Here is a 12427-nt window from a genome sequence, read left to right as displayed (position 1 = left end):
ATTTGAATCTTTACTATAATCAGTGGGAATATAATTTGCTTTTTTCCTGCCTCTTTGTGACAGGAGTTGGCTTTCCCTGTAAACTAGATGCATGTCACGCCTCTTAAATTAGAACATATTAGTGAAAAATAAAAGCATCATTTTTTTTTTAATTTATAACTCCAACACAGAAATTCAACTAAAATATATGCTTGTATTTATTAAAATTTTCTTCAGAAGCCAGGTACTCAGCAGATAAACTCTTGTCATGTTCACTTATGCTTCCTACCCAGCCAGACAGAAGGTGTGAGCTGGCTCATTCTGCACTTGAAAGCCCACAGGATACATAAAATCCCGCCTGAGCAAGCCAATTGCTCCTCTTGAATGTTAGATCTTACTGGTGTGTGAAGACAGACAACATTATCTGGTTCTGTCCCAACTCTTGATATTCTGGTATAATCAGTTCTCTTTGTTTCTATAGCTCCTTCCATGCAGCTGGTGGTTAGCTGAGAGTTATGAAATAGCTTGAAATGATCATTCCACTTGAGCTATCTGTGAAATGAAGTACAAACTTCTCCCATAGGACTGTGGCAGCACAGGAATTGTTGTGCAATCCAAATATGTAACCCAGATATGGGTGGAGACAAACAAGCAGGCATAGCTGTGGTCAGCATCAGGTGTTCAATCTAGAGCTCAGCATAGCCACCTCAGATCCTTAACACAGCTCAACAGTGACTCCCCTTGAGAGACTACGAATTATCGCCATTGCTCAAATTCCTTTCATACGTTATATGCCTTACGACTCTCAGCCATATGATAATTTCTGTATGCAGACCATAAGTAGTCCTTAAGTAACAGCACAGAGTCCTGAAAACACTGTAAGCCTGTAAAACATGGCAGTCTACACTGCAGTTTCAAAATTTTAGAAGACATATCCTTGTGTTTTACCTAGTCTGACAGATTATTTGATAAAGTCTTTGGTTAGCATCACAATGGCCTTATAACAGACTTTAAAGTTAGATCGTTGTCCATTTCTATCACTGTGTTGTATAATACAACTGGCTAGTCAAGCCTCCTGCCAAGCCTTCTAAAAAGAACTTGATCATTATCGATCAAATCTTTAAATCGTATTTAGAATAAAAGTTCATTAACATACATTTTTCTATCTTTGTACTGATGTAGTTATCAGCGGAATTCTCTCCAAATCTCAATGCTAATACACTTAGTTTGCTTTTATTTTTTTCTGGATTTACTGATTATCTGTTAGAAGGTGAGAAATTTTACCTCTTTATGCCTTTATGAAATCTGGTGCTTCAGAAAAAAACGGTAAGCCCCCTAAAAGCTACACCAGCTCAGACTAAAAATACACTTCATTCCATCTGAGCTGGGTACCACCAAATACCAAGGAACATATAAGGACAGCCAAAGCATTCAGTAACAATCCCCTGAATACTTTTCCAGCAGGAAATTCTCTTTGCGTTTAACAGTTCTTCATACTCTAATACAGATTTGTACTGTCACCATTCAGAAGCAATGCAAACTTTTGGCACCTGGGACATCTGGTGGCAAGGTGTTGAACAGATTAAGTATGGCTACTGTAAAGCAATCATATTTGGCTTGCACCAGCCACTTCCTAGTTTCACTTGGTGCTGTATTAGATGAGGTACGTAACGACTATTTCCCATTCACCCTTTGTGCTTTTAACTTCTTTATTGTATCTTTTTCATTAGGTTCTGAGCAGTATAGCATAATATCACACAATATATATGATACAGTGAGAGAAATTCACAATTAAGATCAAGCTATAAATCTGGTCTTCAAAAACTGTCATGTCTTGAACTAAATATTATTTTTCCTCATTGCTCACTGTAATATTGAAAAAAAATATAATCCACTACTTCCTCTGTGGCAAGTATTTCTGCCAAATTTCAGTTATTTGTTAGGTGCAAGTTAGCCTCACAGATTAGCTTTATAGATAGTTAGACCAATATTGTGCACCAAAAATGAAAGAGAGAGAAAGCTATAGCCAACTCCAACTTACTACAGTAAACCAAAATTTACTGGGCACTGTTCACTGTCCTTTTTATTGTTTGGACAATTACCACCATTAGCTACTCACACTGCTACATTCAGAGCTTCAGCTTTTTAAACGTGGTATTGCTTTTGTGTCCCCTCAAAAAATAGTAACTATTGCTTTTTACACAAGATAAAGGTGATAACATCAACTTGTTTTGTGCTAGTGATAAAATTCAAGAACAAAAAAAGGCATTAAAAAGGAACCTTCTAAAAACAGGACTTACCCTATTTTTAAGATGAAATGTATTTCTGTTTATCAAATGACTATGTCTTCTCTGGACATTGAGACAAACTTTGGTTCTTCTTTTCTTTTCTGACTTCTGTTCCTTAGCTGTAAAATCTGTATGTATATTCTATCTAAAAGAAATGGCTTAATCTAGTGTGGTAACTATTGCTGCAATCTTATGTTTGCAGTTGAAGCAGTGAGAAAAATTAACAGCAAAAATTCCATTCCTATCTTGTTGTTTTATACGTAAAGCATAAGCACACGATAATCCTCATCACACTTATTTTGCAAAAGATGCCATTACATTTTGTGATTATCTACTCATCACTGCAAACTATTTGTTTTACATTTATGTATTTAATCTATAAGTTTCCCCATATTCAGACTTGGCTAGGATATTCTGTTAAAATACACTTTAATAGATCTTGAATGCTTTAATGGACTTATGGATAGACATTCACATATTAATACACATTTATTTTGATTGTGAATGCATAGACATACTCACTGAAAATAAAATTAATAGACTAAAAAAGGGAAATGAGACTTGTAGATAGGAAATTTACGATGGTAGAAGATGACAGAACTTTGTTTTGGACATCAGTTTGGTTAGCATCTCAAAATCTTATAAGAAGAAGAACCCAAAAGAAGCAGTTGACGTAACTGGATGCACACACACTCTATATTAAAAAGTTTCTTCATTTTATCTCTACAGTCATTTATTTGTTGTACTCATCTAGGTTTGATATCTATCTGTAATTCTGTCTTGTTTTTCTAAATGGTGTTCAAATTTTGTCCAGGAAAGAGACAATGATTCAACTATATTTTGCAGGCAGCTAATTTATTTTCACGGTGAGTTAAGTGCTGGGCAGCTCTGTTAAAGTTTTCCCTTACTTTATGAAAAAGCATTAATCTAATTAGATTTCTACAGTTGTGTTACATTTAGGAGCAAAGTAGATGTTAGACAAAACAGGCTCTTGCAGCTGAGGCTGTCATTTTGTTACACGGGGTATCCTTTCTCCCTGAAATTCAGTTTTTGTAGTTTCTCTTATGCAACACAAGCTAGCTTGTTTTGAGTAAAAAAAATTAATTTTTCACTCTTCCATTCTTTGACCTAGTTTCACTACTATTAATTTTAAGCAAATACATTTTTAATAATACATTTGGTATGGCATATTACTGACAATTCTGCATATTATAATTAAATTTAGAATTTTTTTAGCCGTACTTTATGAGTGAGAAATTATAATCCAATATTGACATTCCCCTACTAATGTAAACAATTAAATCCATATAGGTATCAGCATGACTAGTTTAATTCAGATACATTTTACACTTCTGCAGCTCCTCCTGAAATTTGAAGGGTAAGGTAATGGTAAAAGCGTTTACATAAGGATATCAAAGTCTTAGTTTCAGAACCCAGCAATGAAAATATTGACTTTTATTACCAATTTTTCCTCTTTAACATTTTTTTTTAGAACAAAAGAATTCATTGTTGATAAACATAACCTTTTTTTTTTTCTTTTTTTTCTTTTTAATTACCATCTCTAAAAATGCAAAACAAATAGTGCATCAAATTAATTAGCCAGTTATGGAAGACAGCTGTCCATTCCTGTCATACTAAGGTTTTTAGTTACCGATGTGCAGAATGACTCTGAGCTTTCTTTCAAAATTTCTTGGACATCAGTTCATCAACAGTAAGTCTCATACTTTGTAAGACAAAACCTTAAAAGGTCACGAATTCACAGGACATTTTCAGATGATTAAAACAGTCTTCCCATCATTCAAATTTACTGATTTAATGAGGTTCTTCTTTTCAGTAGCACATTACAAAACAATTTAGGATGATGAAAACACCTCTTCTGTCATTCTAATTTACTTATTACACAAAGATCCTCATTTCAGCAGCTTGTGGTTTTGATGAATCCCCCACATTTTTAATGTAAATGACAATGAATTGTTCTTTTGAGGTTAATGAAACTTTATAAAAAAAAAATTGAACTCAGAAAAAAGTCTATATATTCCAGAAATTAGCACTTTGAAGAAGTATACTAACAAGTGTCATTGTTTTACATTCATGAATAGGAATAAAAGTATGTATTAAAGGAACTGATGAAATATTTGCAATGTATTTTTACTACTACATTTTATTTACATAATTATTAAACAATGAGTAACTCTCATCTCATCCCAGCTGGAAAACAAAGAATACAGCAGTTTACTTACAACGATCTCTTGAACATTGTTTTAAGAAACTTTGAGGGTTTTTTAAAGATTTCTAATGTATTAATCAAACATTTACAAGACATTTTAAATCAATTGATTTGAAGGAATTTGAATTGTATCCCATCAGCAGAGTACTAACTACATAAAAAGGAATGGATGTATGTTCTGGATGATTTTTTTTCTCTGAACTGAAGTATATCCATGATATGATCCTTAGACGATTAGAGCAATCTGCTTAGTGACTAGTAACTTTACATGTTTTTTAATTTGGAAAACCAGTTTGAATATTGACTTAGAGACAAAGAAATAAAAGATTCTCTGTCAATGTTCACAGTTTTCAGCTTCTAAAATCAATCTAACCATTATACAGATGATACAAAAACCTACAACTTTCAAGAGTTTAAAACCTGTAACATCTATAAAACAATCCCCATAAGGTTGACAATCAGGAATTTGTATTTTCTCCATTTTGTCCTTTAAAAATCTACATTTACAGGACTCAAAGATTCCCCACTGATTTAAAGCAAAAAGTAAAATGTAAGTGCTAAGATCTTTTAAGAAATCTTTTCTTTACATCTATGTCACTTTGGAATACGCACCTAGATCTATATTTCATGCTGAAAGTGATTAGTCCATTCTTTTTCAAAGCATGACCACAATACCACTTTCTAGGTCTTTTCAAATGAATTGAGATATGATTAACGTGGCATTTACTCTCACTTGCAGTATAGGTATTTTTTCTTTGCAAAAGATTTTTAGCTTCTTTAAGAAAACTGAGCAAATAATTGAAGGGTTTATATATATATTTTTTTACTCTAACTAATAAAATCAGTTGACTGTGGTGAGATCTAGCGGTAAGTAGTTTGAAGTCCTCAGCAGGACACCAAGAGTCAGAAGTGGTGCTGTAAATTCAGCGTGGGGCTTCAACACAGTGCTAAGTGTGGCCTGAATCTCTGGGGCTTCCCTTTGATGCAAGTGCAGTATATTAACTGGAAAAGCATTCACTTTTATTTGTCTGTACTGTCTGCGACAGCAATATCGCCTCATTTAGGCTAGTTCAACATGAAAATGCACAGAGAAGCAATCTGTTACAAATTAGCACAGCTCCCCTTTCATTTTACTAGCTAGTAATTGGAAGGGGTTACAAAAGTGTAATTTATCAGATTATATGTGTTTATCTTTTTGTGGGGACAGCATGCCTTTGGTGAATTTTCCTACGCACCCTGAGGGAATAATCTTTCCTTGATGTCCATTAGATCTGAAAGAAAACAATGACGCCTGTGAAATATAGGAGTATAATTTGTTAGGTTTGAGAAGGAACAGTTTCCCAGACATCTAAAATGGTATTAATGACTTTATTAGAACCTTACCGCTCTTTGGAAATGCTTTTGCTCTCTCGTTTCCAAATGGTCTTGAAGTCACTGCAGAATTCGTACCACACCGTGAAAACATAGTTTGGTGTGATCTCCTTCTCACCAGGCTTTGGCTTTATCCCAAAGTATCCCACTGTTTCTTCAAAGCTAGGAGGGGGGCGGGGAAAGAAACTGTCAACAATAAGCCTAGAGGGGAAAGAGTTTCTCTGAGGGCTGATTTCTGATTCAGTAGTCAAGGCTGGTAATTACCATAACTTCCCCTTATCCTTGGAAACCATAGCAGCAATTCACACCAAGCGTTAACTATCCTTCCGACACCTACCTCACTCTCAGGAGGTCAACTTATAGATGCATGAGCCACCACAGAGATATGTCACACAGTCAAATCAGGGGCATTCAGTTGTAAAGAAGAAAAACTGAATTTCTTGTATTACAGGAAATGCTATATTCTACCTATGTTTTTAATTTTATTCACAATGTGCCATAGAGACCGTATTTTGCCATTTCTCTTTATTGAAGGACTACAGAAGAGACCAGGTAAGGGAAAAACCTCCAGCTCTGGTTAAAAATAACTTTCAAATAGTTAAGGAGAATTCTGAGTAGCAGTAAAAAAAAATCCACCATTCAGTGGCGATCAATTTGCAAGGATTTTACTGAAAATAAATTGCCTCCTTCCAAGTGTGTCAATAAGAAGATAACAGCAATGAACTTTATGAAAAAACATTATAAATATGGCAATGCCCTTTTATTTTATAATGCATAATGCATAATAATTTTATAACTGTTATGCAGCTGAATATTTTCAAAGTAGTCTATTATTACAGAAGATACTTCTGACGATATTTTAACTGATTGTGCTAATTTAACCTTTATGACATTGCTTTGTGCAGATAAAATGGGGAGACTGATCTAAATGAAACAAAGTAGTATGTTTACTTTTGTAAAGGTTGAATCATTTCTCTCTCCAAAGCAGATGTCACAGTCCAGTAAGATTTGGTGATAGTTATTAAAAATAATATATATTTTTCATGGTCTAAAGAAAGATCAGTGGTAATCTGTACTTTTACATTACTTTTCTGAGCATAGAGCGAGTTCACCTTACTTAGACACTCAGGTTAGTCTTTCTACACAGTCAGAAAAAGAGAGAAATCTCCCAAAGATCTCCCAAGGACAGTCCATGTCTCAGGTGAAATGTTTCAATTTGCTGCAGCAGGTGGCAGAAAATTGGCTAAACTGTTGACTAACAGCTGGCTGACCTGTTTAATTTCTACACACTGACAAACCTTCCTTCTGTGGCACAGTTGTTTTCATGTCCTATCTGCTTTGCGGCCTTTCTGGAGCAGAGTAGGCTCTCCAGGGTACAAAGGTACATTTAATTTGCAGTTGACATAAGGAATTAGTTGGCTGATACTGAGTTTAAGTTTCTCAATTGCTAACTAAACATTCAGCATTTTAAGTTACTACTGAAAAGATCTGTTACTCCTAAAAGTCAGGAAGCAGCCCAGGAAGCAAGAGCAAGCTGAATGAAAGCAAACAGTGCTACTTGGGGGAGATCTGAAGATGAAACACGAAAATGGGCAAAGCACTAAGTGTCAGGATGAAGGCAGAGGAGGAGGGAGGTGGGGGGCAGAGGAGTTCAGAATTCAGGACAGCTCTATCAGCTGCAGTTGGAATGGAGGATTCAGCTAGGAAGAAGCGAGTGTGATGTTAGCAGAGCTGCTGTTACATAAAACAGAGCTGCAAAGGGAGCTTCTGGTCCTACTGTTCCTTGCTCAGCTACCCTAGTTGAGCTGTATGAACAGCTGAGAAATATTTGGCCAACTGAGTGCAATGCAAATAAGCTAAAAATCAATGTATTGTGTATCTATTATTCTATAAATCTATTATTCTTTTCATAGATGCTCTTCAAAAAATGCATGAAAAAGGTTTTGCAAGCTTTTCTTAAAACTGTCTTATAATTTTACATTTTTTATGAATAGAACAAAACAATCTTGAAAAAGTATGAGGATATAAATGCAACATGAAGAAAATAGTTTGCATTTTTTTTGCTTTTTTTTTCTAGTTTTCATATAAGAACGTGATAACTTATCTTTACAACCAAAAGCGTAACAGCTAAAATTACCTCAGCTGATATAGCTAACATAAATAACGTTAAAAGTACACACTTCAATCTAATGAAAATATAACCTGCTACACAATATTTTTTAGAAATACTAACTTATCAAACAGTTTATCTATCCATGTATCAACTTATCTTAATTTTTCCTACATGCTGCCTCTTCTGGAATAAGCAAGGTATAGTTTTCAGATAGCTTAGGTGATGAAACGGTTCCATGACAGTGAAACATACTTTTACTACATTAAGTAGTTAATCAGTTACTACAGTATTCTTTAAAACAATGATTCAATTCATCGTCGACAGTAATTAAAACCTCAAACACAGGAGACTCTTCGGCTAAACATCTAACTGAACTTTCTCCTGGAAGACTATATAAGAAATTTTCAGAAAGCATTACTTCTTTGAAGTACGGATGCTTTTTCCTATTTTATATAATTCCTAGATCAATAACATCTTTAACCAAAAGCAAACAGTTGGAAAAAAACAAGAAAAAACCTTACCATTTTTGTGCATTTTCCAAACTGCTCTCCTCTTTTTTACGTTCTTCTTTAGCTGTTAGTGAGAAACATTTCAAACATATAAATTACTGCCTTAATGTTTGAGAGATCACAAAGATTTAGCATTCCTTACATTCCAAATTGGATAGGTTGCAAGCTAGATATAATAGAAGTAATAAACATTTACTAATTTTCAATTTTTATTTATTATATCTAAATCTGTGCTCCGAACATAGCAATAAAGTGTACTGGATTTGAAAATAATTTAAAATCTGATACCATAATATATAGAAATATATATTAATCAGAATAAAAGGAAATAATTATCTTGACATTCAGATTTGAAAAAAGAGAACACTAAGTTGTGTATATTCCTTTATTGTTGCTGACCAGAACTTACAAATTTATACCAATTTCTGCAGTGCAAATAATTGGAAATTGCTGAACAGGTACCAAACACAGTAACACCAACTGTTCCATATAGCTATCACATTTTGTTCAGGAAGCTGGAAAGTGAAAACACATGTACTAAGTTTTAAATGTACACAATTTTTTGAAAAAGCAGCCAAGAGTTTGAAATATGGTCACTGAATCTGAACCCCTCTGTTACAGAGTGCTCAGACGAACTACTTGCAGGGCTTGATTTTCAAAGGATGGACATTCTCTGCTTTTCAGTGTTTTCCTCAAGCAAAAGCCCTAGTTTTGTTTGAAAAATGCTGATCAATTCTTCTTAATTCCGTATAGAGTATAGCCAACTTAGCTGCAGCAGAATACTACGTGCGTAAAAAAATGTTACTGAAGGGGAAGAGTTATTTCTATTTCACAACAGAATAAATTCTGTAAGTGCGAATATTAACAGAATTCAGACACTGTAACGATACAAAGATAAAGAACTGCTCTCTCCATAGGAGTGCACATGTTGATGAAATGTAGTTACAGCTATAAACTTTATTTCAGACAAGGCCATCAAGAAATATATACAGAATGATCCCATTTCACAACTATGGTACTTACACAGAGATTTGTATTAAAGTAAAATCACTTAAAAACTGGTTTACTTCAGAACACTGCTGAACATTGACAAAACAAAGTAATTTCTACTCATATGTTGGGCAAATGCGTTGGAGATACTTATTCAGAAGATTATATCATTATGGCAAAAGCAAAAAGCAATGTTGTGTGTGCTGTGTAAAGAAAACAAGGAATTCTATATATATATTTGATAGGACAAGGGGAAATGGTTTCTCAGCAACTGGCACTGGAACAGGTTGCTCAGCAAGGTGGTGGAACTCTTGTCCTTGGAGACATTCAAGGTCAGGCTGGACAGGGCTCTGAGCAACCTTATCTAGCTGTAGGTGTTCCTGTACATTGCAGGGGAGTTGGAGTAGATGACCTTTAAGGGTCTCTTCCAACTCAAACGATTCTATAATTCTATGCCATTGAATTCTCCACCTCAAATCCTGGTGGTAAGACAGCTACAACTGAAATAGGTAGAGCAGCTCTGATTTATTGTGTTTGTTTCAGGCTAAAGTTCATCTAATATACTTAGTTTGTTATTTTCATGGCTCTTATATTTTTTTTATCATCAAGACCGGGAAACATAAGCAGGAATTCTGATAGTTTATAACTATGCAGAATTAACTACATATAGGAAAGCCAAATTAGTTAAAAGCTAAACTGTGTATAAAATTGAACAGTATATGATAATATTTAAAGTTCAGTGTAAGAATTGACCTACTGGATTTTAATCTCTTAAGAACACATTAAGGAAAGATGGAGGGAAAAAACTTAGTTACAAAAAGTGAAAAAAAGAACATGTGACTTCTAGGAAAGAACACACAAAGTTTACATTAATATGATAGTGTGTTTGTTTGTGTACCAATATAAGGGTAAAGAGGAAGCAAGAAAGTAACTATTAGATGTATGATAGTGTTTTCCATACCTTTAGCTATAACCATGTCTACCCAATAAATACTTAAAAGTATGTCTTTGAAATTAATATGTTGAGACTTGTTAAGAAAACAAAAGAACAACTCTATGTAACAAATTCTAAGTAAACAGGAGTTACAGATACTGTATGATGCATAAGACAAGAAAATAGAGCAATTATTTAGTCTACTCTGCAATTCTTAAGTAATCTTCTACTCAGAATCCTGCTATTCTTCCCCCTGTCCACAACCTGCAGTAACTAACATTATCAATAACATCAGTAAAGGTTTCCATGAAACACTGTATTTTCCTCCACAGATCCACAATCAAGGTATAAATCCTCATTTTATAACATTGCCAAGAACAATTAAATTGAATTACATAAAGAATTTATTTATTTTTATTTCTCTGACAGCAGCAGATTTGTTGTTTTGTTAAAGTGGAACTACGTAACTCTCTCACTCTTAGACCATATGCTTGACCTCAATTTCCTTAATTTAAGCACATAGTCACAGCCACATCAGATCTGCACAAATGCTCATCTAGCCCAATTTCTGCCTCTGGCAGACATTAAAGCAGGTGCTCTGTTAAGGGTAAAGAAAAGGACAAACATACTCCTTTCCCTGAGTATTCTCTCTCTGAGATTTTGTAGTTCAGATATTGCCTACACTGGATGTCACTTTTGTGCAATTCTTGAAGGAATTCCAATAACGTGCCCATTCTTCGCCTAAGCTTTTATAAGCTTTTTATGCACTCCAGTCTTTAACAGGGACAAAAGGACCAAAATGGTGCTTGACCCTTCAGACACATGAGTTGGAGATGTGTACCTCAGATTAAATCTAACCTAAAATTTGAATCTATACTGTATTCACAGAAAGGTCACTGCTGTTTCATTCTGCAGATCCAATCTTTCTGCACCAAATTCATCTGCAATACAAATGCACATGTTACACATCACATATACGTAGATTAGATATCAGTCCTTCAAAATGTCTTCTAAACTGGTAAGGAGCCTTCTGTCTGGTCTCGGAATTATTATGATTGACCGTCTTTCAAAATGAAGGGAATTGTCAAATGGAAGTTTGCTTTCTTGATATGTCTAAATGAAGGTTCTTAATCAATTTATCTTAATCCATCTTAGTCAATGTATCTTCTAATATAGATATGAACGCAAGGGTCAGTAAAGAATTTCTGTGTCTTTTTACAGGCAAGAGTTTGAAAGGAAAACACCTTGCAAAATATGCAGTTCTAATCTGCTGTAGGAATATTTTTTTGTAATGTAGCTATAGGCTCTGAAGACCAGCCACTGGTCTTAATCATCCTATCTGTATCTCATGCTGAGGATGAAAAAACAACATTATCTTGAGAAATTACCAGAAAATATTTCTTTTAAACACATCTAATATATGCAAAGCAGCTCCCAGCTACAACAAAACCAAGATCTCTTCATGTATCGGGGTACTAGGAAATAGTTCCCAAAAGAACAAAGGGAAGTCAATATTGGATAGTGTCAAAGACTGAATGCTGGCAAAGGCAAATAACCAACAGACAAAAGAAGGATGAGACAACTTGCTCTAAGAGTGGAGGACAAAAGAAAGAAAAATGGGTGCACAGCTATCAGTTACATCTGCCCTGTTTGTCACTGCATGGAAAAATCTGGATTTGTTAAGTATACAAATCCATCTAAGTAGAATAATTCACCCAAGTCTACTGATCCAGTTGTGACCATTACAGCTTTTTGGTTTTTTTCAGTATCTTATTATTTTCAGAACGGAAGGATCCCATGTATAGCCTTTCATCACTTTTATAAACATTCCAGAGCAATGAGAATCTTCAAAATTATGAGAATGCTCAGAGAACTAGCAGTTGGGGTACAGAAATCAGAACTCTCAGATTTATATTTCAGAGCTGAGTTCATGTGGTTCACAAAGTTTATGCTTCATGGACATTTAGAGACTAGCTAATTATAGGGTGTTTTTTCTTTTTTTGGGGGGGGGGGGGG

At 34.5% G+C, this 12427-nt stretch overlaps 1 protein-coding gene across 1 annotated transcript in view; it reads right to left on the bottom strand.

Moving 5' to 3' along the window:
* The window catches only part of LOC110401113 (formin), a 128515-nt gene that overhangs the window by 14623 nt on the left and 101465 nt on the right, over positions 1 to 12427 (bottom strand). The window contains exons 14-15 of the mRNA XM_021401819.1: positions 8500 to 8551; positions 5878 to 6027 (exon numbers count right to left, since the gene is read on the bottom strand). Of these exons, the coding sequence (XP_021257494.1) occupies positions 5878 to 6027; positions 8500 to 8551 (202 nt within the window). The remainder of the gene's footprint in view (positions 1 to 5877; positions 6028 to 8499; positions 8552 to 12427) is intronic.

Source organism: Numida meleagris, chromosome 6 (assembly GCF_002078875.1).
Source record: "Numida meleagris isolate 19003 breed g44 Domestic line chromosome 6, NumMel1.0, whole genome shotgun sequence".
NCBI classification, from domain to species: domain Eukaryota; kingdom Metazoa; phylum Chordata; class Aves; order Galliformes; family Numididae; genus Numida; species Numida meleagris.
Note: the sequence above shows the minus strand (reverse complement) of the source record. Positions and strands in the feature narration are given on the sequence as shown.